General features: G+C 39.1%; 1 protein-coding gene across 9 annotated transcripts in view; it reads left to right on the top strand.

Moving 5' to 3' along the window:
• Positions 1-27,760, top strand: part of LOC122564059 (transcription factor RFX3-like) — a 279,903-nt gene that overhangs the window by 181,679 nt on the left and 70,464 nt on the right. For 7 of the 9 annotated variants that reach the window (XM_043718574.2, XM_087994433.1, XM_043718555.2 and 4 more), the window contains 4 exons: positions 13,313-13,387; positions 16,876-17,057; positions 17,148-17,267; positions 27,229-27,350. In XM_043718574.2, the coding sequence (XP_043574509.1) occupies positions 13,313-13,387; positions 16,876-17,057; positions 17,148-17,267; positions 27,229-27,350 (499 nt within the window). The remainder of the gene's footprint in view (positions 1-13,312; positions 13,388-16,875; positions 17,058-17,147; positions 17,268-27,228; positions 27,351-27,760) is intronic. The other 2 variants (XM_087994441.1, XM_087994431.1) reach the window with 1 other exon arrangement.

Below are 27,760 nucleotides of genomic sequence, written 5' to 3'. Positions count from 1 at the left end.
ACCTTAACTATCTAAAAATGGGAAGATCTTGACTATGTATCTCTGTTATTTCTGGAAGTGTCCATTTTGCCTTATAAGGAAAGCTTCTACTTGCCTGTGACAAGTCAAATGACACCAACAAGGGTAGAGGCAGAGGTTTCAGAGGTGTTGCAATTCTCTAAGTTCAGTCAAATCTAGTGTATTTGTAGAGGACAGTAAGGTGACACTCACCAGCCACTACCTGAATGCATGTGGACCCCATCAGTACGATGCAGACCACAGAGCAGCTTGAATACTCTGAAGTGGATAATTTCTCTATGACCCGTGAGTAAAAGGAATAATGCCTGTAATTTACCCAACTGATGAACTTAGATTTAAAAAAACACTGAGTCTCTGTACTTAATAAGAAAATAATTGTTTATTGTGAGCAAATTATCTTTAAAAATGGCAATTATAAAATGTGAGTTATTAACTTATAACTCTAAACTTAACTTGATCTGTCCTTAAATATCCTTCTTCACAAGCAGTCATAAGACACAGACAGGACCATGGAGTCAATGAGTTGTTTCTTTTGGTTGCTTCTAATTTCTTTGAGTTCTTTGCTATTGATGCAAGATTGCTTGCAAACCAATGCTCTTTCATTTCCTGATTGAGAATTCATTGTTTCACTGTCCTTAAGGATGTTTTATTCCTCCAGCATGGAATTTAGTGAAAATGTTGTCGTAAACAGCTTGCTGTTAGTGGAGATATTCTGGTACTTTCACACGAGAGACAGATAGATACAAAGAAAAATTTGCCAATTGCTTTCTTACTTGCAGCTTCTTTGCTCTACTGGCCGCACACAAGCTGTGGTCATCTAATCAGGACCCAATCAGAATGTTGTTGTCAATCACTTTTCTTTGTGTTCAGAGCCCTTCAGCTCTATGGTTTCTGTGATTGTTTTCACTGTGCTAGGATAAAAACAGCATTGTATCCACATCATGTTGTGCTCCAGTAAATGTAATTTTAAAAGTGCACCCATCGCTTTGCACAGCCTCCTAAGTTTACAACAGTATTTTCCTCTTTTAGTCCACAGCTTAAAAATGGAAATGGAAAGATGTGGTCTTTACATCATTAAGGAGAAGGTGAACAAATAAAATGCATCGCTCAAGTGTCATAAAACAAATTTCTTAAGCTGATGTTTCTACGTAGAGCATCATCTACTCTGCTTCCTATCTATGTTGCCCCTTCCAAATATGACTACACTAACATCTGTTTGCTTTCTTCCCACTTTTCATGCTTCACGTTTCCACCTCATGTTTTCCCTTTCCAATTTTACCCTTTCTCTCCTGAGTGGTCTGATGCTGGATAAGTCTGTAGATATCGTATGCCCTCATCTTAAGTCAGGTGGTGTGAATCATTAGTTAGTATAAGTTGTATGAAAACACAAACATGTACAGGTATTGCTCAGCCACTTCTCATGCTTCAGCTGACTAGAAAAATATAGTAGCCATGATGTGGAGGTGCCAGTGTTGGACTGTGGTGGACAAGGTGAGATGTGACACGATACCAGATTATAAATACAACAGGTTTATTCCAATTCTCAAGTTTTTGGAGCCGTGCCCCTTCATCAGGTGAAGTCTCACCGCTTTAAGTCAGTAGTTTGTGGTATCGATGGTAGCCACGAGGTGGAGTGCTGGTGTTGGACTGGGGTGGACAAGTTCAGAAGTCACCCAACACCAGGTTATGGTCCTGTCCACCACCTACAAGGTACAAGTCAGGAGTGTGATGGAAAGCTCCCCACCTGCCTGGATGAGTTCAGCTCCAACAATACTCTAAAAACTTGACATCATTTAGGGAAAACAGCCTGCATGAGTCGCACCATATCAACAAACATTCACACCTTCACCAGCAATACATAGAATCATAGGATCCCTGCAGTGAGGAAAAAGGCTATTTGGCCCATCAAGTCTGCATCAAGCCTCTGAAGAGGATCCCACCCAAACCCAGACCTCCACCCTATCCCCGTAACCTTACATTTACCATGACTAATCCACCTCGCTTACACATCACTGCCACTACAGGCCAATCCACCTAACCATCTACAAGGTGAATTGCAGAAATTCCACCAGAGATCCTTTTATGCACCTTCCAAAACACAATCGCTGTCATCTAGAAAAACAAGCAGAATATACATGGGAATACAATAAGTGAGAATGGGGAGTTAATCAATAATAAGGAAATGTGGATGAAATGAACAAAAATTATGCTTCTGCCTTCACTTTGGAGGTTTCTAAAAACATTCCAGTGATAGTTGTCAATCAAGAACTATCAAGGGAAACAGCAACTTTGCAAATTTATAATCACAAAGGAAGTGCTTCAGAGCGACTCTAGCATCAAGCCTGTTGTTAGCACTTCAGTCACTTGTTGAATCACATTTCATGTGTGAATTGGCTTCCATTGTATTAATGTATTCACATGTCCATTAACTGTGCAACAGACTCAAGAACCACATAAATAAAAGCAAATTACTGCGGATGCTGGAATATGAAACCAAAAAAGAGAAAATGCTGGAAAATCTCAGCAAGTCTGGCAGCATCTGTAAGGAGAGAAAAGAGCTGACGTTTCGAGTCTAACTGACCCTTTGTCAAAGCTCTTGACAAAGGGTCAGTTAGACTTGAAATGTCAGCTCTTTTCTCTCCTTACAGATGCTGCCAGACTTACTGAGATTTTCCAGCATTTTCTCTTTATTGGGTTCAAGAACCATATAATTAGCAGAAAATATTTGTCATCCAATCACTTCTTGAGTTTGCTGTGGCCCCTTCATGATGGTTGCCAGGATACTGTGTATGGTCAAACTCCGCTGGTATTGCAGGGAATGGAATCCTTTTCATTGCAATGCAGCTGAGTTACCATTGGCAAAGTAAAGTCTGTTCAGACAATGACATCCAGCAACTTGCAATTCTAGTCAACCTGTGTTCTCACTCTACCTACAACTCTCTATCAAGACAGTGTGAAATGTAGCCTCCAGTTTTCACTCCAAAATCATGTCATTTCCGTGCTCCTCAATCCTAACCTGGGAGAATCTGGCCAGGAGGAGGTCATATTTTTATTGCAGGATAGACTGGCTTGCCTCCCAAGGACCCCCATCACCCCGGAATGAGAGTGGAGGCAGCAGATTGGACGTCAGTGATAGCACTGGTCATGACTCCTTCCATCGCTTTTCCGATGATCGAGAGTAGACTGATGGGGTAGTAATTTACCAGGTTGGAATTGTCCAGTTTTTTTGTGGACAGGACATACCTGGGCAATTATCCACATTATCGGTTGGATGCAGAGTTGCTGCTGTTTTGAAATAGCTTGTCTAGAGCAGCAACAAGTTTTAGAGCATAATCTTCAGTACTATTGCTGGCAATGTTAAAACCAATTTTAGTTTTAGTATCTGGTATTAGTTTTACTAATTTCAGAATTATTTTTATTTTTAAATTGGTATTGTTATTTTACATATTATTTCAAATGGAGAAACATAAGGCAATCTTAATCTTAATGTTCACCAATGACTACTTGCTTATTAAGTGCTATTGATTTAAGTGCAAATCAATGGCCACTTTAATAATTAATAAACAGAAGTAAGATTGTTAGATGACTTTTAATAAGAATGGAGGTTTGAATAGTCATTGAAGGTGCCAGTTTATTCCAAATAATATTTTCACAATCTTACTCATTTATTAATTATTAAAGTAGCCATTGGTTTGCACTTCAGTCGACAGCATTTAATATGCAAAGTTACTCACAAAATACAAAGATGTCTTAGCAAAACAATTCCTTCAGTCTTTCGTCAAATTAAGGCTCTATTTTACTTTCTTACAAGATTTGAAACTGTCTGTCACAAGGTTCAGTGAGTTCTGTTCCCTTGCAGGTTACAATATAAGCTTATTTTCTCCTTACATTTTTCTGTTGCTTTTTCAGTTTTATTATAAAAATAATTTTACATCTTGCCTTGCTTTGTTAACTTTGTGGCTAATATCTGACCATTGTGTCAGAATGTATTGACAACAGATTAATGTTTCATAATTGATAATAGCTATTCATTTTAAGTTAATGTGTAACAGTTCAAACAGTGTTGATTTTCATAAGATACAGCATGTATGAAGTGTCCGGAGGATGTGTACCCCACTACTTAATGGATGTTAGCAGCCTTGCAATGGAGTGTTAATTGGCTGGAGATCAGGCTTGCCACTGCCCATTCAGGAGGACATCTTGCTGCAAAGAGTTATCATCATATCTGACGGAGTTCTCTATTCCCAGTAGTGCCATCAAAGTTCTTTTTTAATCCTTCATGGGATGTGGGCATCACTGGCCAGGCCAGCAATTAGTGAGCATCCCTAATTCCCCAAAGGGCAGTTAAGGATCAACAACATTGCTGTGGGGTCTGGAGTCATGTGTAGGCCAGAGCAGGTAAGGAGGGCAGTTCCTTCTCAAAAGGATAAATGGATGGGTTTTTCCAACAATTGACAATGGTTTATTGATCATCATTACCCTCCTAATTTCAGTTATTTATTCAACTCTGATTCCACCATCTCGTTTGGCATGGTTCGAACCCAGGTCCCCAGAACATTGTTAGAGTCTCTTATAGTCATAGAGATGTACAGCATGGAAACAGACCCTTCGGTCCAACTCATCCATACCTGAAACTTGAAACGATTCAGAAAAGATTTACAAGGATGTTGCCAGGGTTGGAGGATTTGAGCTATAGGGAGAGGTTGAATAGGCTAGGGCTGTTTTCCCTGGACCATCAGAGGCTTAGGCACATGGATAGGATAAATAGACAAAGTCTTTTCTCTGGGGTGGGGGAGTCCAGAACTAGAGGGCATAGGTTTGGGGTGAGAGGGAAAAGATGTGAAAGAGACCTAAGGGGCAACCTTTTCACGCAGAGCATCATACTTGTATGGAATGAGCTGCCAGAGGAAGTGGTGAAGGCTAGTACAATTGCAACCTTTAAAAGGCCTTTGGATGGGTATATGAATAAGAAGGGTTTGGAGGGGTATGTGCCGGGTGCTGTCAGGAAGGAGACCAGAATTGCACGCAATATTCCAACAGTAGTCTAACCAATGTCCTGTGCAGCTGCAACATGACCTCCCAACTCCTGTACACTCAGCCTTTCCTCATATGACCTTCCTGCCAGACTAGGCAACGTCCTAGTAAATCTCCTTTGCACTTTTTCCAGTGCTTCCACATCTTTCCTGTAATGAGGCGACCAGAACTGTACACAATATTCCAGTGTGGCTGCACTCGTGTTTTGTGTAGTTGCAGCATGACATTACGATTCTGGAACTCGATCCCTCTCCCCATATAACTTAACACACTGTATGCCTTCTTAACAGCACTAGCAGCTGGATGGCAACTTTCAGGGATCTATGTACATGGACTCCAAGATCCCTCTGCACATCCACACTACCAAGAATCTTTCCTTTTACCCAGTATTCTGCCTTCCTGTTTTTCTTCCCAAAGTGAATCATCTCACATTTATCTGCATTGAACTCCATTTGCCACCTCTCAGCCCAATTCTGCAATTTATCCAAGACCCCCTGCAATCTGCAACATTCTTCCACATTGTCCACTACTCCATCGACTTTAGTGTCATCTGCAAATTTACTAATCTATGCACCTATGCCTGTGTCTAAGTCATTTATAAAAATGACAAACAGCAGTGGTCCCAAAACAGATCCTTGTGGCACACCACTAGTAAATGGACTCCAGGCTGAATATTTTCTATTAACCACCACTGTCTGCCTTTTTACAGAAAGGTAGATCCTAATCCAAACTGCTAAATCACACTCAATCCCATGCCTCCGCATTTTCTCCAACAACCTACCATGTGGAATCTTACCAAAGGCTTTACTGAAATCCAAGTATACCACGTCAACTGCCTACCCTCATCCACATGATTGGTCACCTTCTCAAAAACCTCAATGAGAAATGACCTGCCTGTGACGAAACCATGTTGACTATCTGCAATCAAATTGTTGCTTGTTAGAAGATTATAAATCTTATCTCTTATAATCCTTTCCAAAACTTTTCCTACAATAGACCTAAGACTCACTGGTCAATAATTACCTGGGTCATCTCTACTGCCCGTCTTGAACAAGAGCACAATATTTGCAATCCTCCAGTCCTGTGGTACTAACAGCTCAAAGATCAAAGCCAAAGGCTCCAACACCTCCTCCATAGCTTCTCAGAGAATCCTCGAATAAATCCCATCCAGCCCAGGGGACTTGTCTACTTTCACTCCTTCTAGAATTGACAACACCTCTTCCTTACCAACCTCGATCCTTTCTAGTCTAATATCTTGAATCTCATTCTTCGCCTTTTCTTGAGTGCAAACTGATGAGAAATATTCATTTAGCACCTCTCCAATCTCCACGGGGTCCGCTCACAACTTCCCACTTCTGTCTTTGACTGGTCCTATTCCCACCCTAGTCATCCTTTTATTCCTCACATACCTATGGAAAGCTTTAGGGTTCTCCTTTATTCTACCTGTTAAAGACTGCTCATGTCCTCTCTTTGCTCTCCTAACTCTGTCTTTAAATCTTTTAGAGAACTGCTTGTGTAGATCTTATAAAATTAATATTTTGTTGGTGATTCAAATCTAATTAAAGAAGTTCAGTCCTTAAAAGGTGAAGGCCAGAAGAGGTTAGACATAGCTCAGATTGCCAGACCTCAAAGGAAACAACACATTTCTCATTTGAGACCCAAGCAATGAAAGCAGCCAAGCTTATCCATCCTTCCTGGCCTCTGAATTACTGCTGGGCAAGAAACAACCATGAAGTAGCCTTTTAACAGGCCAGTAGCTTAAGGGCTGAGGTGGGCAGGCCTTGCTGTGAAATCACCGACAAGTTGGGTAGGCAGACCAAGAAGGCCGCCCAGGGAACTGCACTGCCTCTCCAGTATACAAACCTGCTATTGAGGGCCATACAATCTTCCCGAGAAATTTAAACTTGTCAAGATTAGAAAATTTATAAATAAACCAAAACCTTGGAAACCTTTTCCAGTTGCTGTTGATAAACCTTATATTTTCATAGTTAATTAACATCTAGTTGCATGAGGGTGAGCTGACCGATAGTTTAGCTATTCTGTTTATTTATTCTATTTATCGTTTATTTCTTCTGCCTCAAGAATATAGCTTATTTAACACCTGAGAAAGCAGATGGTACCAAGTAAATTATGCTTATTCTGATAGTTTTATATTGTAAGTAGTTACAATATGATAACATGCTCAGGATATATATACATTATCAAAAAATGTACAGGCATTTAAACATGCAATTAGATTGCATTATCCTTATTTAAGGAGAAAAATAAATTCAGAATTGTTTTGCAAAATTGTTTTGCCTATTCTGTTTCAGTGTGGTGCAGAAAACTGCTTGTGTAGATCTTGTAAAATTAACATTTTGTTGGTGATTCAAATATAATTAAAGAAGTTCAGTCCTTAAAAGGTGAAATAAATTCTAGCCATTTCCTGTGAAATGCGTGGAATTGAAAAGTAAATGAAGAATAATTTAAACGTAAATTGCAGAAGGCTCTAAATAATAGTTTAAATTGTTTTATTGTAGCTGTTACATATTAATTAACAACATAGATCATAGTAAGAAAAAGATTTGAGTGTTACTAAATAAGAGGTAACTTACAGAGAATGAGGAGCTCTTTGCCATTTTGATGTTTCAAAGCTAACTTTGGATCTCTTTTTCAGAATTGGGAGGTAGATATTTGTGGGTTTATCCAAGAGTTTAGCACGAAGAGAAGTGGTTTGGATAATTTTTGAAAATGGGTTCAGGGATTGTGATATGTGATTAAGTAGTAGATTCAGTTGATTGTAATACACGCAGCACAACACCTTTCTGCTCTCATTTCCATGATCTGAGTCCAATTAACCGCATTGCTCACTGGCTGATTGCATCATCTAGAGAGCTAAAGTTGTGAGCGGCTAGCACTATTTAAAGTTTGCTTATTTCTCTTCAAGGGCACTGTATTGTGGCTGAAACATATAAAGAGGAGTCGTCAGTAGAGAGCACCGGCTTTCACATATGTGGACACTACATTCAGGGTTGTGGTGAAAGACTTGGAAAGAGGAGTTGCTCTGTGCCCACAGAGAGACAAGAAACCCACCATACACATGGTCAAAAGACATTAGGAGCAGATAGTTATCCAGGCCAATGTCAGGAGTTTAGCCTTCGATATAATGTCGTAAAAAAATTCAATGACAATAGAAAAACAGTCAAAGTCAATTAATGGATCTTCAAATACTATATCCCATCAACTAGCTCTCACAGCCAGTGTGCATTTATATCTTCACCTCATCATCAAGTACTTAGCAATGCTGCAACACTCACTCATTGTAAATTCACACACTGCCAAAAGGGAAGGTGATGGCCTAGTGGTATTAGTGCAAGACTATTCATTCCAGAAACCCAAGTAATGTTCTGGGGAATCGAGTTCAAATCCCTCTATGGCACATGATGAAATTTGTATTCAGTAAGTATCTGGAATTAGGAACTTAATGACAACAAAACCATTGTTGATTGTTGGAAAAACCCACCTCACTCACTAATGTCTTTGTCTTGTTTGGCCTACATGTGACTATTCAATCATGACAGCTACCCTTAAATACAGCGACCAAAAAGGTTGTCATAACACTGAGTGGATTTCACATCTTACAAGCAACAGCTCAAACACTAAGTAACTTGGTGCATACACTAGCAATGAAATCTGAATGTGGTGAGATACCAGACATGAACAGGCTATAGCTGCAACAGTTTGCAAGGGTTTTGTGGGTCCTTAAATGCCAGAAGTCAATATCACTCAAAGATTGAACTGCAGAGCACTTGGGTGAAAGTTTCAATAAGGACAGCTGACAAAACAAAAGCTGAGATATATCAATAACAAAATGCTTGATGCATTGGGAAGCCTCCTAGAGAGCCTGCGGACCAAATCGGGAAGTCTGGGGACATCAGCTTTGTGCACTTCTGGGCAGTTTAGGCTACTGGCATCAGAATGGTGGATTTCAATCTACAAAAGGACTTGTAGGTGTCACAGCAATCCAGCAGTGTCATTCATCAGATTACTGTTCGTTGAGGTGCAAATCAGTGACTCCGTGGAGTATAAATGTACAGTTTTCTCTCAGGAAAATGAAGTGGCCATGTTTACTTCAGCTAACCAGCCCAAATTGCTGCTGCCTATCCCAAGATGCCACCATGAGCAGTTGGGTCTTCTATTATGTAAATTTTTTATTGTCACGCTTCAAGGATTCCTTCAAGCCTCCCTACTGAGCATCAGCAGCCTTCTACCAGCTTCTGCAATAGCACTGCATGGGAGCACTGGGACAATCTAAAGTATATGAAAGATGACCATTAAGCAAATGCACAAAGTTGATTAGTTGAGTTTTGCATACAGTATTGCACGGTGAGGTATACAGTTGGTTTGGACTATTTATTTTGTGTTGGGTTTTGTTTTTTTATGACAAGTGAAACAATGGTATTGTACTCTGATGAATTCTTCAGGGGCAGAAAGGGGTGCCTGCATTATCTTCTGCCAAATTCTCTTCCACCTTCTGCTACTCTTTGTGCTCCTCAGCTACTTGCCATATAGCTGATGGCAAAAGGGCTGTGTGCTTCGGCAGCATGAAACAGATTAACATGCAACCTTGTCACTCAACATGCTGAGTACTGCAGGGTACCTCTAGAGCATTCCATACAGCAGATGGATTGTTTCTGCAAGCCAGAGATCTGTTCTATCGCATTTCTTGTGGCAAAAAGGCTTTCATTATCAGCACACTGGTCATATATGCATGGATTGTTCACTGGATTCAACAGTTATATTGTCAGTGAAGAGCCCTTGGTGACCAGTAACCACCCTTTGGTTTGTCATGGTAGCTTAAAAACAGCTGGCACCAAGGACTGCTGTAGAGGGAAGGCATTAGGCTTTGATTTACTGTTTGATTTGCTACCAGGATGCATTAGGCTTTGATTTACTGTTTATATTCTACATAAAAGCTGCACTTTGAGAGATTGGAATCTCTTTTCAACCCAAAATAGGGCATATTTGGCATGCATCACCTGCAAAGTGATGTGCAGGCAGTCAGTGAAACACTACATCATAGGTAAGCATGCAGTCTTCACAAAACCACATGCTTACTCCTTCTGCTTGTATTTGGTCTCTGAATAGAGAACCAAAGTGACCTCGTTCAAGTGTGATCAATAAACTTTCAAGATGTTGCAAACATGTGGGCGGCACGGTGGCACTGTGGTTAGCACTGCTGCCTCACAGCGCCAGAGACCCGGGTTCAATTCCCGCCTCAGGCGACTGACTGTGTGGAGTTTGCACGTTCTCCCCGTGTCTGCGTGGGTTTCCTCCGGGTGCTCCAGTTTCCTCCCACAGTCCAAAGATGTGCAGGCCAGGTGAATTGGCCATGCTAAATTGCCCGTAGTGTTAGGTAAGGGGTAGATGTAGGGGTATGGGCGGGTTGCGCTTCGGCGGGGCAGTGTGGACTTGTTGGGCCGAAGGGCCTGTTTTCACACTGTAAGTAATCTAATCTAATCTCCAGCTTCAGCCAGGAAAGAACCAGATTCGTAGAAGTTTGTTGCTTCAGTCACCTTCACAGATTTGGTAATTAGGTCCTCACCTTGCTATGAGGTTGCATTTGTGGCTCCAGCAAGCTGCACATAAAGACATTCTTAACTGAGGTCCAGATTTGTCATTATTTGTTCCTGCCTGATGTAGGAAAATTGCTCCCAAGCTTGGCACATATAATACAGTAGTGCCTCGACTTACTAACTTAATCCGTTCCAGGACCCAGTTCGCGAATGAATCAATTTTTCCCATTGTTCGGATAGCATAAAAATGCTTGGACGGCTGTTCACAGCGCACGCGCCAAGTCGAACTGAATGAGATCACGCGGGGCACGAGAGCTTTTTCGTTCAACAAGCGCGTAGCAAAGCAGAACAATGAAACCACATGGTCGAACACGGGCTTTTTGCGTTTGTACCTTGTTCGTACCTTGAATTTCATACGTATGTTGAAGCAAAATTTAAGGTACAATCCTGTTCGTAAACTGATTTGTTCGTGAACGGGGTCGTTCGTATGTCGAGGCGCTACTGTATCTGTTAATTTTCCACATCATGCTATATTCTGAGGTAAGTGGTTACCGGTGCAGTTGTAGCTGAAATTGATTTGTTTTTTTTTTAATTCATTCACAGGATGAGGGTGTCACTGGCTAGGCACATTTATTGCCCATCCTTAATTACCCAGAGGGCAGTTAAAAATCAACCACATTGCTGTGAGTCTGAAGTCACACATAGGCAAGACCAGGGAAAGTTGGCAGTTTTCTTCCCCAAAGGACATTGATTAACCAGCTGTGTTTTTCCGACAATCAGTAGTGGATTCATAGTCATCATTAGATCCTTAATTCCAGATATTTTATTGAATTCAAATACCCCCACCTGCCTTGGCAGGATTCAAAGCTGGATCCCTAGAACATTATCTGGATCAACAGTCCAGCAATAATACCACTAGACCACCGCCTCCTCTTTCAATGTTCAGACACATTGAAATCAGCAAGAAGTTCTTCTCCACCCACCAGGTCATTCTTTACAGAGCTGTAAAAAATACCAAATACTTACAGAATAATAGCAATAGTCAGAATAAATGAATCAATGCCAGCATGGAAAAAGTTGATCCCACTTAAAATGCCTTTGTGGCAGGTTGGTGCTGGGAAGGATAGTCTAATTCCTTGTGCTGAATGCACATTGAAATGTACAAGAATAAAACATTGCAGCTTTGAACTTTAAGATAGCAGTGCATTTCCAAATGAGTGTGCTGATGGATGTCATGATTTTCTTGCTGTGCATGCTATGCATATTTACTGCATGCATATTAACTCCTGTTTCAACATACTAGCCAGGCAATCCAGCACATAAGGCACATGCCATTAGAATTGCAAAGAAAAATCAGGTGGCAACAGGAATAATTTCTCATTTTTAATAAAAGTAAAAGTGAAAATTAATATTAATTATTTGAATTGTAGTCACCAATTTTTACCAAGTCCTGTAAATTTAGCTTGCAGATTCTAAATTCACTCTTTCTGTACAATGTTACTAACTTCTGACTAAATGTACCCTTCTAATTTTATAGCTGCCTTCACATGAAGGAAGATGTTCCATTGTGGTACATAATCCAAAGATTGATGTTTCAATGCCCAAGTAGTAGTGAGAAAAAGCAAAGTGGAGAATGTTCTTTTGCTAGATCAAACATACATTGAAGAGAAGAATTTTGAGAAGTTTGTTGAGCAGTGGGGAGGAAAATGAGGAAGGGAGTTTGAGTGCCAATGTGCAATGGCTAAGCAAACAGCTAACAATGCTCAAAGATAGGGTAAAGAGGACACATGATCATTCAGTGTTAATGGGGGGAGAAAAGGTTGCTTAACAGATCTTAAAACAGGAAAAAACACAAAGTTAGAGAAGAGTGAACTGATAGGCTTTGAAGCTGACAGGAATGCAGGTAAGGATGCAAGCTCCAGCATTTTGGATGAGTTGAATAATGTGGGGGATTAAAATGGAAAGGTCAGCTACAAGAGCATTGGCAAGATTGAACTAAATGATGATGAAGGACTAAGCTAGGAATTAGAAATGGAAGCAGGCAATGTTGTAGAGGTGGAATAAAGACATGCATTTATGTAACACTTTTGATGTCTTCAAAATATCCCAAATTGCTTATCAGAATTAATTACTTTTTGAAGAGTAGTTACTGTTGTTTGTAGAACAACAAGTGAATTTGACCACAGTAAATTCTCACAAACAGCAATGGAATGACTGTTGTATCAATTTGTTTGATTGTGTTAACTAAGGAGGATTGTTGAGCAGGACACAGGTAAAATTTCCATCTGTCAAAGTGCCCAGGCAGTTTTGTATTTGCCTGGACAGGTAAGCATGGGCTCTATTTAACATCTCATCTCAAATATGTTACCTCTCACAATGCAGTCCTTCATCAGTATCATACTGATGTGTCAAATTGAAGTGTTCAGCTGCTGATATTGGACTGGTACCCACAATCAATTGACAACTGGCCAGATCATGGGGGATCCTGATCAATATTTAACCACCAACCAATATCGCTAACAGAGATTTTCACATTGCTGTTTGTCAGATCTTACTCTGTGCAAATTAGCACCTTTCCGACATTAATACAGTAACTACAGTTCAAAAGTGTTTTAATTTGCTGAAGAGTACTTTGGAATGTCCTGAGGTCATGATAAGTGCTGTATAAATGCAAATGTTTATATTTTTTTTCTTTTCTAACTCAGGCAGGGATGCTACCACTGAACCAAGCTGATACATTGAAGAAAGTGGAAGTGGACACTTGGAAGAAAGCTGTTTTGGTAATGGTGTAGTTGTGGGGAAGGGGAAATGAGATTAGGGTCAAATAGTTGTTGATTTCCCACATTTTCTGAAAGCTCAATCTTCCAGGGTGCTGATGTAGTCATGGACAGAGGTATTAGTAGGATCCACAAAAATAATTGCACAGGGGGTTTTCTGACATTAGGCTAGAAGAAACGTTGTCTTATTAAGTTCCTGATGTCAGGCAGCTATCACAACATTAAGATTTAGGGAAGAGGCAGCAAATTAGGGCAGGGTGTCATCAACATACATGAAGAAGTTAACCCATGCTTATGTAGGTGACAAATAATGGGAGACTGAGTGCATCCCTGGAGATGAATTTGTAATTATAGAGGAAAAAAGGCATTTAAAGGCAGAGTCAAAACAGGCATAACCAAGTGAACTTGATGAATTTGGCTAAGAAAGACAGGAGGATAGAATAGTCAGCGGTGGAAAGGATTTAAAGGAACAGGACAACGGGATTGTCTGTGTCACCAAATATTGGTTGTGACTTTAACCAGTTAAGTAGGTGTAACGAAAACCACATTCAATGAATTTTAAGAACAAATGGGAGAAATTGCAGTGTTGCTGTGAGGCACTAAGTCAGCCTGTAATGTTTTTAAAGGAAAAAAAGGTTGCATTTCCAGTGACATCTGGAGAATTGTAAGCTTGAATAGTAGACTTTTTAGGAGGGTTAATAACAGCAGTCTTTATAGAATTCAATAATCCTGCCTTACCCCTACCAGTTGTGAGGTGGAACTATTCAGTTGGGCCCTCTCCATTGTCCTTTACCTTTGATAATGTGCTTTTTCTCTCCTCAGAAAATTTATCCTATTCCCAGTTGAAACCACATTTGAATCTGCTGCTACTAAACTCCCTTGCAAAGCATTTTAGAATCTAACCACATGTGTAAAATGCTGTGCTTCTTTTGGCAGTCCATAAATCATGGTCCTGATTCTGGACGCTTCCACTAATGGGAAAAACTTCTTCCCATTTACTCTATCCAGGCACCTCATGATATGGAGCCATACATCATTTCTCCTCCCAACCTTTCGTCTTTAAAGAAAAACCACCTAGACTGTCTGTTGCTAAATATGAAGCCTCTCATCCTCTGGGCTTTCTCATGTTTTTTTTCTTCACTCTTTCCACTGTCTTCACATCCTTTCTAAAATGTGATGTCAGACTTGGAGGCTGTAATGCAGTTAAAGCTGAACAAGTCTTTATGTAAACATTCATCATAAAATTTTTGCTTTTGCACTCCATGTGATTATTTATAAAACCCAGCATCCCATTAGGTATACTGATTGTTTATAGTGTGATTGGTGGTCTCGACAAGCATGTTGATAAGGAAGTGAAGTTAACATGCTAGAAGAGTGTTTATGGTCTAGCTTTGTGGGTAGTCAGAGACTAATGGTATAGAAAGGACAGAGTAGGTAAAATATGCAACTGGAGGGATAATAAGGAATATTGAGGGCGAGAAAGAAGATGTAGTTTTGCCTTATAGATTGATATAATTTTGGTCATACAGCATGGAAACAGGTCCTTTGGCCCAACTCATGCATACTAAACAAGTTTCCAAATCTGAGCTCGTCTCATGTGCCTGCATTTGGCCCAAATCCCTCTAAAACATTCCTAACCATGTACCCAACATTCCCAAGCGTCTTTTAAATGTTATAATTGTGCCCGCTACTACCATTTCCTCTGGCAGCTTGTTCCATATTAGCACTAACCTCTGTGTGCAAAATGTTGCCCCTCAGATCCCTTTAAAATCTTTCTCCTCTAACCTTAAATCTCAGCCCTCGAGGTGTGCACTCCTGTGCCGTGGGGAAAAGATTTTAGCAATTCATCTTATCTATGCCCCTCATGATTTTATTAACCTCTATAAAGCCAACCCCCAGCCTATGCAACCTATCCTTACAACACAAACTGTACAGTCTCGGTAACGTCTTTGTGAATCTTTTTTCACCCTTTCCAGTTTAATAACACACTTCCTGTAGCGGGACAACCAGAATTATACTCCGTACTCCAAATGTTGCATTCTTTGTGTTCAGAGTGTACAGTGAGAAGATAGTTGGCAAGCTTGCACTTCTATAGTTCTTTCACAATCTCAGAAAAATTCAAAGTGTTTCACAGTCAGTTAACTTCTAAAGTATAGTTGTTGTTGTAAAGTTGGGAGGATTGGAAAGAGAGGGAGCAATTTGGAGTTATTTCCATACATTATTATGATTTTTGAGTAATTTTTTTCAAGTAAAGGAAGCCATTGTTCATTCAGTTCAGACAAAATCCAAATGCCTATTGAGAGACTATAACTGCTAAACCAGAGGCAGAAAGTTGGACATTACCTCCAATCAAAGGATTCAAGGAAAGGCACCAAAAAAAATAAGAAAGTGGAAGTAGGTCACATTGAAAGTAGTAAAAGGTATATTTTTAGAGTTCTGAAAGGAAATTCTTATTCATACCAAGAGTGCTCAAAAATGGAATGGAGTTACAAACCATGGAGACTGAAACATCAGAATCCTTTAACAACATTTGGCTGACTTTAGAGCCTCTCTTGTTGGATGCAAGGAGATAGACTGATTGACAGCTCATTTATATCGCCCTTTTATTTTTTTCACTTGAAATTATTTTCACTTCAAGGAGATTGGCCTCTGATTTCCAGTTTCTTCCCTGAAGTGCTTGCAGGTTTATTGAGTAGTCTCAGGAACCTGATTATTTAGACAGACAATGTTTGTATCTTAGAATTTTGTACAGGAGTAATAAAAGATTAGTAATAAGAAAAAAGTAATAAAACAATGCATTTTTTTTTCCCGTCTGGCCCTCGTGGTGGGCATCACCTTGGGAAGCATGAAGAAACTCTGAGCAGCCTATCACATTCAGTGACTTCAGCAAACACAGACACACTTACTGATGTGATTGCAAGCCACCTGATCCCTGTTTTATTTTCATAACCTATTTTGATCTAAAACTGTTAATATTTTAAAAGGACAATATAATTTACAGGCAGCCTGAATTAGGAAATGTATGTTTTCGGGGGGAAAAGCTGAAAGCTGGACAGCTTTCTGTAACAGCATCAGAAAAGGTACTTTAGTGATAAAATAATTTTATAGTTATTTAGTTTGATAAAATGTCATAGCAAGGAATCTTACAAGAATATAAGGATTTACATAGTGTAGACTTAACTGTGGTGATTTAGGTAAAGAGGAAGAATGTAATTATTTTGTGGCATGTATAAATATTTGTCTTGCCTTCATTTTCATGATATCAAAAGATTGGACTCTGGTTCTTTCTATGATATCCAAATCAAATGACCGTCAGATTGGATATTTTGCTTCACGTTGCACAACTTTAATGGATATATTTCATAGGCCAATAAACCAATTATTTTAAATTTTTATTGTGATTAATCAACTGTGCCAACTCCAATGTGCTAGTTAAATTCAAATTGTATCTTCAAGTAGTCTTACATCAATGTTTTAACATTTGTTTTCAGCTTCAATGGTTATTGGACAACTATGAGACAGCAGAAGGTGTCAGCCTTCCTCGAAGTACTCTTTACAACCACTATCTGCGTCATTGTCAGGAACAGAAGCTTGATCCAGTCAATGCAGCTTCTTTTGGAAAACTCATTCGTTCCATTTTCATGGGTTTGCGCACTAGGCGTCTCGGCACAAGGTTAGCTATTTATCAGACTGCTTCCTGATTTCCAAACATTATTGTAGTGATTCAGCTCATCTTATTTGAAACAATATTTTTCTCTCTCAGGGGAAACTCTAAATATCACTATTATGGCATCCGGATTAAACCAGACTCCCCACTAAATCGCTTACAGGAGGACATGCAGTACATGGCTATGAGACAACAACCAATGCATCAAAAGCAGAGGTAATAGATCTTTGTGGCTCTAAATTTGCACATCTATAACTTTGTTTCATCCCCAGAGTGAGCATTCATGTTTAACGAGAAAATCAAACACCCAATGATCAACTGAAAAAAATCATATCACAAGATTTCCTTGGATGAAAACATATAAACTTTACTATATAGGAAACAAGTGAAAGAAACATTACTAAATAAGCATTTCTTTGGGTTAATGCTTATACTTTATACTGTAACACATAATAAAATGCAATCACGTGTACTACAGAACAAATGAATCTCTCCTTATTTCTTTTAAATATCACCACCAAAATCTTTGGTTACTTATCAGATTCTTGAAACTTTGCTTCCTGTACCAAACCAAAGTGCCACAGCTCTAAGGAGTTCACTTTCTTACCAGTGTTCAAGCTATTCTTCATGGTAGGAAGTTATATGAGCACACTTCCATTATTTTTGGCGATCCTTAAGTATACCTTGAGAACCTCATGACTGTGGACTTCTCAGCTCAAGCTTGAGCTCAACTCTTGCATAATGCTCCGCCATAGAAATACTCCTGATTATTTATTCCCATATACTTTTGGTCTACAGTTACTTTCAATTCTGCAGAGTTTTTTTCTGCCTGCAATTCAGGACTTCTACCCACCAGCTCTTGAAGCGCAATGGTAGTGTCCTTATCTCTGAGGCAAACGTCCAGTTTGAAATCTCACCTGGTCTGGTGGTCTTTATAGTGTGTCTAAGGGCTCTTGAAGCACAGTGGTAGTGTCCCTAGCTCTGGGTCTTGAAAGCTGTGTTCAAGCCTCACCTGTTCCACAGGTGTGTCATAACGTAGCTGACCAGGTTGATTAAAAATATCTGGATCCACTAACTTGGCTGTTTTCAGCTCAAACCCAAAAGTCTTTATGACCAAGTCTCAGACAACTTCCCAAAATTCCAACCAAGATTCAACCCTGAATTACCCATCTCTGACAACAGAGGTGAGTTTTCTAAGCTATGCTAATTTCCCAATAGCTGCACTCAAAAAGATGTTTCATCTGTAACCTCCATGTGGTTTTAGGGACTTGTGTTTTGTCATTGATTGAACACTAAATTTGCTTTATAAAGCTAAGTTTTATCATTGTTGCCTTAAATTATGTATTGTCATTTTAGTCTCACAAACAGTTCTCTGTTTGATCTAGTGCCCTCAAGAAAAGATTCATAAGGATGTTGCCAGGGTTGGCGGATTTGAGCGACAGGGAGAGGCTGAATAAGCTTGGGCTGTTTTCCCTGGAGCGTCGGAAGCTATAGGGTGACCTTATAGAGGCTTATGAAATCAAGATGGGCATGGATAGTGTAAAAAATAGTCTTTTCCCTGGTGTGGAGGAGTCCAGAACTAGAGGGCATAGATTTAGGGTGAGAGGGGAAAAATTTAAAAGGCACCTAAAGGGCAACTTTTTCACGCAAAGGGTGATGCATGTGCGGAATGAGTTGCCAGAGGAAGTGGTGGAGGCTGGTACAATTACAGTTTTTAAAAGGCATCTGGTTGGGTCCAAGTGCTGGCAAATGGGACTAGATTAGGTTAAGATTTCTGGTCGGCATGGACGAGTTGGACGGAAGCATCTGTTTTTGTGCAGTAGATCTCTATGACTCCATGTTATGTTTCAATAAATTCACCTCTCATTCTTCTGATCTTCAATGACATATGCCTAATGATTCTTCATAAGGTAAACCCTTCATCCCCTTAATAAGTCAAGTGAACCTTCTCTAAGCTCTTCCTGGGTGGGGGAGTCCAGAACTAGAGGGCATAGGTTTAGGGTGAGAGGGGAAAGATATAAAAGAGACCTAAGGGGCAAAGTTTTCACGCAGAGGGTGGTACGTGTATGGAATGAGCTGCCAGAGGATGTGGTGGAGGCTGGTACATTTGCAACATTTAAGAGGCATTTGGATGGGTATATGAATAGGAAGGGTTTGGAGGGATATGGGCCGGGTGCTGGCAGGTGGAACTAGATTGGGTTGGGATATCTGGTCGGCATGGACGGGTTGGACCGAAGGGTCTGTTTCCATGCTGTACATCTCTATGACTCTATGACTAAAGCAATTAATTTTATTTTTCGAAAAGGATAACCAAACTGCACGAAGTATTAGAGATGTGGTCTCAGTAACGTTCTGTACAACTGCCATAACATCTGTATTCCATTTGCCTTGGAATAGGCAACAACATTCCATTGCATTCGTAGTCACTTTATGGCTTTATTTGGTACAATTAACCACTGTATGGTTCATACCATTTTATATGATTCATGTACCTGGACACCAACCATGTCCTGTAGTAGCTCTCCATTTAAAATGTATATTGCGTTTGTGTTCTTTCCAAAATGGTTGTCTTCACATTTACATACATTATATTCCATTTGCCAGTTTTTTGCCAGTTATGTGACCTGTCTCTATATCCTTTTGCAGACCCTCTTCCACCTCATAACAATTGCTTTCCTAACTGTCATGGTGTCCACAGCAAAATTATCTATCATATGTTTGTTTCTTCATCCAACTTATTGGTGCACATTGTAAGTGCTTGAGAATCAGTATTGATCCCTGTGACACTTTCTAGTTACAATTGCCAACCCAAAACAAGACCCGTTTATCCCTACTGAAACAGGGGAAGGGTCACTGAACTTGAAATGTTAATTTTGATTTCTCTTCACAGATGCTACCAGACCTGCTGAGCTTTTCCAGCAACTTCTGTTTTTGATTCTGATTTACAGCTTCTGCAGTTCTTTCCATTTCCATTTATCCCTCTCTGTTTCCTGTAAGCGAACCAATTCTTTAACATGCCAATATGTTACCTAGTACATTACATGTGGGCACCTTACTCAATACCTTGAAATCTAATTGTAGTACATGCTACCAAATCCCCTCCAGCTACAGTGAATATTACTTCATCCAGAAACTCTTGCCCAAATTGATTATGCCCAATCACATTGTGATTTTCTAACCCTCTTGCTGTAACTTCCCTAATAATGGATTCCAGCACATTTCTTATGAGATGTCAGGATATGTGGCCTATGACTTCCTACTTTCTGATTCCTTCCTTTCTTGAATAAATATATTACATTTGCAGTTTTCCAAACCACTTCCCTTCTTGAATCCATGCACTTTTATACCTCATGCATCTACTGTTTGTGCTGCCACTTCTTTTCAGCCTTTAGGAAGCAAGCCATTCGGTAATAGGGACTTGGCTCCTTTACGTCAATAGATTTCCCAGCAACTTTTCCTACTAGTGTTTTAAACTGACCTTTTGATTTTCAAATATCATTTGAAAGTTTCTAAGTCCTCTATCATGAAGATAGGCACAAAATATCTGTTCAAAGCCTCCACTATTTCTTTGTTTTCAATTTCCTGCAGATAGAGAGAAAACAAACACTAGCTGCAGTTTCTGTATTCTTCTATTCAAATACTTGTAGTAACTTGTATTTGTGTTTTTACTTTACTAGCTAGATTTCTGTCCTACTCTGCTTTCTATCTCTTTATATTTCATTTTCTGCTGGTTCTTAAAGACTACCCACTACTCTTCCCACTAGTCTTTGCAGGTATGTAGAGTGTTTATTCTGATTTATATTATACTTAATGTTCTTATTTAGCCATGAATGATGCAACATTCTCAAAGAGATTGTTATATGATATTAGCACTCCTTTTTTTTAAAAAAAAGCTACCTTTAGCTGGTACAGAAAATCATGGACATCCTAAATGTGACTGCAAAACAGCCGTGTAATCCAGCAAGTTCAGGTGGCATCAGAAACTGCACAGTGGGTTATAAGTATCGGAATTTCAACGTTATAGTATTGCTTTTAAATCATTCTGAGCATAACTTAATTATATTCAAATGCAATTTTACATAGGCTTGTTTCTGTGCTGCACATTCTGTCACATTAGCCAGATCATGTCATGCTCAGTTTTCTCATCTAAATCTTTCTCTCCCATATTCTTGTCCAGTTTCCCCAGAAATGCATCAAGCTAGTGGCATAATAGTGTTATGATGTGGAGATCGAACCCATCTGTCAATTAAAACTAACACCCCAGAAAAGCTCATCTCGTAATCTGCTAAAAGTGTTAGTGAGTGAAAGAAAACTCTAGATTTCCACTGTTTAAAGAAAAAAATAACAATTTATTTTCCTAACTTAAACAGTTAACACTAAACAGAAACTATTAACAAATCTGAACCCCCTTTTCTTAACTAATCACCATCTGATCCCCAACTCTATAAAAATGCTATTCGAATAAAACAATTATTAAACATTAAATCAGTTTAATCTCTCAAAGTCCAGACATTCTTTAATGCTGTTTTCTTTCCAGTCTTCCGAATCTGTTGCTTGTTTCCACCCTTCCGATTCTGCTGTGTTCTTTCTGGGTTGTCTTCTTACTTTTTACTACTTTTACTGGAAAAGGTACCTTTGATAGATAATGCCTTCTGAGTGATTTCTTTTTGAGAGTCCTTTCAGATTATGTGTGCTGTCATGTTCGATGGCAGTTGCTCTGACCAATTTTCGAAATGCCCTCATTTTTATATTCCTGAATACACCTGAAATTGTTATAGTCTGATTGGTTTCTGGCTGTCAGCATCATCAGATTTTAAATTTGATTGGCTTTGAAGGGCTGAGTGTTTAGTTCAAATCAATTGGTCAGATTTAAATTGTTGTCAAAACAGCAACCAAAACTCAGGAATCCATTTAACTGTCAATTGCATCTGTTTTGGAACAGTTGTTGTGTATACTCAGTGTTTGCTGTACCAAAAACTTAGACAAGCACTTTGTCTTAAAGTGACTATACACTCTTTTGACTTTGTAATAATTATAATATCACTGGATATTCAATCCAGAAGTCCAGGCTAATGCTTTGTGGACATTTGTTCAAGTCCCACCATAGCATTTGTATTTAATTAATAAAAATGTGGAATCAAAAGCTAGTCTTGGTAATTATGGCCATGGCGCTGTCATTTTTTTGATGTTAAAAACTGTCAGCTTCATTAATGTCTTTAAAGAAGTAAATCTGCCATCATTACCTGATCTGACCTGCATGTGACTACAGACCCACAGTGATGTGGTTGACTTTTAATTGCCTTCTGAAATGGCTTAGCAAGCCAGTACGTTCAAGGGCAATTAGGGATGGGCAAGATCACCTTGCCAGCGAAACCTACAAGTCATGAAATGAAAAATGCTATTTGCTTCATTCACCCACCCTTTATGAAAAGCTCCACATCTTTACCACTCTTTATTGATATGCCTTATCTTTCTGAATTCCTTGTTGGATTTCTTGATACTATCTTTTATTGATGGCCTCTTGTTATGCTCTTCTCCAGAGGAAATATTCTGTGTGCCCAGTTTATCTAAACCTTTCATAATTTTAAAGACCACTATTAGTTCACTTCTCAGCTTCATTTATTCAGGAGAAAGGAACCCAATCTGTCAGTCATTTCCTGATTTGTATACACATACTTTTGGTATCATCCTTGTTAATCTGCTCTGTACCATCTCCTGTCTTCTGTATTGTTTTCATGAGGGTGCAGCCCAAACTGCACACAGTAGGTCAAGTGTAGTCTGATTTAGGTTTGATACAGGTTCAACATAACTTCTCTACTTTTTAATTTTATCTTTTGAGAAAAAAAGTGCCTTGGACTTTTCTGTTCTGTGGCCTTGTCTTGCTTAACTTTTAGTAACTCATATATATTCCTTATCTGAGATCCCTTTGTTCCTCCAATTGTAATTGTTGAAATTTGTTTTGCCAATTCATAACATTTTCTATTCTACCTTTAATAAATTATTAATTCTAAACATGCTTTTAATGAGTGATTTTTGAGAAGATTTGCAGCTTAGGTTGATGATAAGTCTGTAAGTTAGCTCACTGAGCTTGAAGGTTTGTTTTCAGACGTTTAATCACCATGACTAGGTAACATCATCGGTGAGAGTCTCCGGTGAAGTGCTGGTGGTATGTCCCGCCTCTCTGTTTATAGGTCTTGATTTCTTAAGGTGGGTGATGTCATTTCCAGTTTTTATTTTTCTTTTCAAGGGAGGGTAGATAGGATCTAAATTGATGTGTTTAATAATGGAGTTCTGGTTAGAATGCCATGCCTCAAAGAATTCTCATGCGTGTCTTTGTTTCACATGTCCTAGGATGTGTGTGCTGCCCCAGTCAAAGTGGTGTCCTTCTTTGTATGTATAGGAACTAGTGATAGTGGGTCATGTTTTTTGGGGGCCACTTGGTGTTCATGTAAACTGGTGGCAAGTTTCCCTCTACATCACACTGCAGCACCCAAGAACTACAAAAAGCAGAAGAAAAATATCTATACAACATTTTCGGGATAAACGGCTACCCAATAAACACAATCCACCAATTCCTCAGAAAAAAACCCAAACAAGCAGACACTATGCAACCAAAAACCATAGCCACATCACCTTACATTAAGGACATATCAGAAATGACTTCCAGACTCCTCAGACCCTTTAGCATCATGGTACGCACAAACCTACCAACACACTTAAACAGTGACTAATGAACCTAAAGGATCCATTAGATACTACCATCAAAACTAATGTCATTTACAAGATGCCATGCAAGAATAGTAAAAAACACTACATCAAACAAGCTAGCAGGAAACTAGCAGGAAAAGTAAATATTGATTTCCTTTTTAATTTTTATAGTTCTACTGGAAAAGAAAACATTATTTACAGTTTTGAATTTAATGTGTGTTTGGCACGCAATCATTCTGAACCTGTACTCGTTAAAACTTATTTAAAGTGTATATTTTTCTCTTTATTATTTCTTCCAATGATTCAGTCTTGTGCAACCTATTCCATTAAGCTAGCTGTGTCACCATTTAGTAATTCAGTCTTTATCACAGCATTAAGTTTGATGTTATCATTTTGCTAATTGTTCCTTAGATCCCTTTGTAGATTATCAGTCTATGTAATAAATGCAAGTCGCTATGATGCAAACCAATCTAAGTGCCAACGAGGACATGTTTTTAAAAACTTAATGTGACTTTTTCATCATCTCCAGGATATTTATTGCCACTTAACAAACTTGTTGATCTGTTTCAAATGATCTTTGTGCCAGAAATTTGCAAGCAGGGCAACATGTCCCAAATGCATATCACTCATGCATTTCCCTAAAATATAGATGGCACTTCTCAGCTTTCATTGTCAGAAAATGTAACAAGAAAGAAATATAGGGCACTTTTTTTTTAATATCCACTCACTTCTCCAAATGGCCGCTGCTGCAAATGAGGGCGATCTACACTCGTAATCTTGAAGGGTACTGCTTAATTGGAGACTTTATTAAGGTGCAAAAAGATAAGATGATGCAAAGGTAAATTATTGCAGAGGCTGTAAATCTGAAATAACAGAATCTGCTGAGAATATTCAAGTCAAGCAGCATCTGTGGAAAGAGAAACAGAATTAATTTTCATGTTGGTGACCTTTATTTGGCATTGGGAAAAATTGTAAAGTAATAGGTTTTAAGCAAATGAGAGGGGAAGGGCAAGCAAAAGAATAAAAGTGAAGATCTTTGATTATGTGAAAGACAGAAGAGATTAAACAATAAAGGAGTTAGTGGTGCAGGAATAGTAATCAGACAGTTTCCTCTTGCAGGGGAGACTAAAACTAGGCATCAAGGTTTAAGAAAAAGAGGTTTCCCTTTAAAATGGAGACAAGGAATTCTTTTTTCTGAAGATCATTAGTATGTGTGGAATTTTTTTCCTCAGAAAGCAATGGAGACTGGATTGGGACAGATAGGAAATTGGAGTTGAGACCACAGCCAGATCAGTCTTCTTTTGTTAAATCGTGGAGCAGCTCAAAGACCAAAGTCCTATGTTCCGAAGTAAAGAAATAAAATATGTATGTGGAGGAGGTGAGAATGGCATAATCACAGAATATTATGATGCAGAAGGAGGCCATGCAACCCATGATGCCTGCAGCAGCTCTATTATCTAGGCTGGCCATATTATCTAATGACAATCTCCTGCCTTTTCTCCATATCCCTGCAAATCATCACTATCCAAAAGACCATCCAATGCCCCTCTTGAATGCCTTAGTTGAACCTGCCTCCACCAAATTTCCAAGCAGTGTATTTCATACCCAAACAACTCACTGTGTAAAACGTTTTTTTTACATTATCCTCACTTCATTTGCGCATCACTTTAAATCGATGTTCTCTTGCCCTTGTTTCTTTTACAAAGTGAAACTTCACCCTAACCACTCTGTCCCACCCTGTAATGATTTTGAAAACTTCCATTGAGCTTCTCTCCAGTCCTAATTTCTTCAATCTGTCCTGAGTTGAAGATTGTCATACTTGGAAACATTCTAGGAAATCACTTCTTCTCTGCAAAGCATAATGATGAACGAGTACTATTGAACAGCAAAACATGCTGCTGGATGGTTTCACAGATATGCTCTTAGTTTTATTATACCACAGAATTAATTATATCAACAGGAAAATGAGAGTGAAACAAAAATCTGTTGGGAAAGAGGAAACAAAATGTACCAGAGGTTAGGTGTGAAGTTTAGATTAGGTTAGATTCCCTACAGTATGGAAACAGGCCCTTTTGCCCAACAGGTCCACACCAACCCTCCAAAGAGCAACCCTCCCCCTACCCTATATTTAGCACTGATTAATGCACCTAATACTATGGGGCAATTTAGCATGGCCAATTCACCTGGCCTGAACATCTTTAGATTGTGGGAGGAAACCAGAGCATCCAGACAAAACCCATGCAGACACGGGGAGAATGTGCAAACTCCACACGTGCAGTCGTCCAGGGAGGGAATCGAACCCGGTTCCCTGGCATTGTGAGGCAGCAATGCTAACCATTGAGTCACCATGCCGTCCAAGTTGTTGAATTAATTGTTGAGTTTGGAAGGCTGTAAAGTGACATATTGAAAGGTCCTGTTCTTTGAACTTTTGATGAGCTTCATCATTGCAGGGTGTAATGACTGAAATGTCAGCATGAGAATAATGCGGAGAATTAAAATGATATACAACCGAAGTTTGTGATCCTGTTTTCGTACTGAGTGTAGGTGCTCTACAAAGACGCCATCTAATCTGTATTTGATCTCCCCACATTTAATGATAAATGCAGCATGCTACATTGAAAGTATTACATTAAAATCATTGTTTCACTTGGAAGGACTGTTTGGATTGTTAGGTAGTGAGGCGAGAGAGTATGAAAGGGCAGGTGTTGCATTTCTGCATCTGCATGGGAATAAGGTATTGTAAATGAGCCAAGCTGTTATGGGTGGAATTGTCCTTTCCAATTGCTGAAGGGGGATTGGTGCAGGAATGGGGGAGAAGGAGTGTGTGGAAGAGGTGCTGGCTTGGGAGGACAAGAGGAAATGGTTCTGAGTAGGAAGGACAAAGATGAAAGCAGAAGTGCATAAAACAGATGCTTATGATACCAAGTGGGCCTTTTATTGTGCAAAAATAACCATCTATCAAAAATGTAGGTATGGAACGTTGCATCATTAGAACAGGTATAAATTATGTATAAGAAACAACTGGATAATTGTAACACACAATATTATTTTCAATTAAACCTGGAAGGTTGGAATGGTAACTAATTTAAATCAGTCCAAAGTTAAAATTTGGGTCAGGAAGAAACCCTTCAGTCAAAAACTGCTGAATGTTTGGCATGACCTGCCAGGTAGGTGGTAAAAATACAATTCCTAGCAATGGGTGAAATACAGTTAAATGCTATCATGGGAGAGCTGCGGTAGTATAAGAACAAAAGAGTCTTAATTGGCTAATTTCTGTTTTTGCTCCTGTTATTTTCTTAATGTATGTCTATGCTGTTATTGCACAGAGTAATAAAGTTTCTTATATTTTGATACTTTAGTATGTTCACTGTCCTTCTTCTTTCCAAGATGTTAGTCTTCAGAACTTCAGATTTTGCTAATACTTTTATTCTAGTGTTTTCAATTTGAAGTTGATAATACTCTTTCTTAGATATAAACCTATGCAGAAGTTGGATGGAATGGGAGATGGCTTTGCAGGAAGTGGCCAACAGATTCCTAACTCTGCAGAGCAAACCATTGTAGCACAGAGTCAACACCATCAGCAGTTTCTTGGTAAGCTGCAGTTATATGTCAGCTTTTAATATTTCTTGTCATTTACAACTTTCAAGTTAATTTTATACTATGTACCATCTGCAAATAAAATAGTCTTTAAATTTCTAATTAATTAGGGAAAGATAAAGAACCAAGTACAAATGTTTGGGTTGATGTGCATAAAATAATGAACAAGGAAACAGCACCAGAAATATCACCATTAGCTGTTGCCTTTTTCTCAACCACACGCTGCTCCATACAATACACTGAAGTTAAGCTAAAAGGAGGTGATACCTCAGAACAAAGTCGACAAGCAGAATGAAGTTTTGTGACTTATTGGAGCTACAATACCTTAGGAGGCTCAGGCTTTCACAGCAGATCATTTCTGACATCTGCCGCCTCCTGGAACAAGACCTTATTTCAAGACGGAG

This window comes from Chiloscyllium plagiosum, unplaced genomic scaffold, assembly GCF_037043375.1.
Source record: "Chiloscyllium plagiosum isolate Xiang-an unplaced genomic scaffold, Cpla_swu_hap1 HiC_scaffold_2, whole genome shotgun sequence".
NCBI classification, from domain to species: domain Eukaryota; kingdom Metazoa; phylum Chordata; class Chondrichthyes; order Orectolobiformes; family Hemiscylliidae; genus Chiloscyllium; species Chiloscyllium plagiosum.
This window is presented reverse-complemented; position numbering and strand designations above follow the sequence as displayed.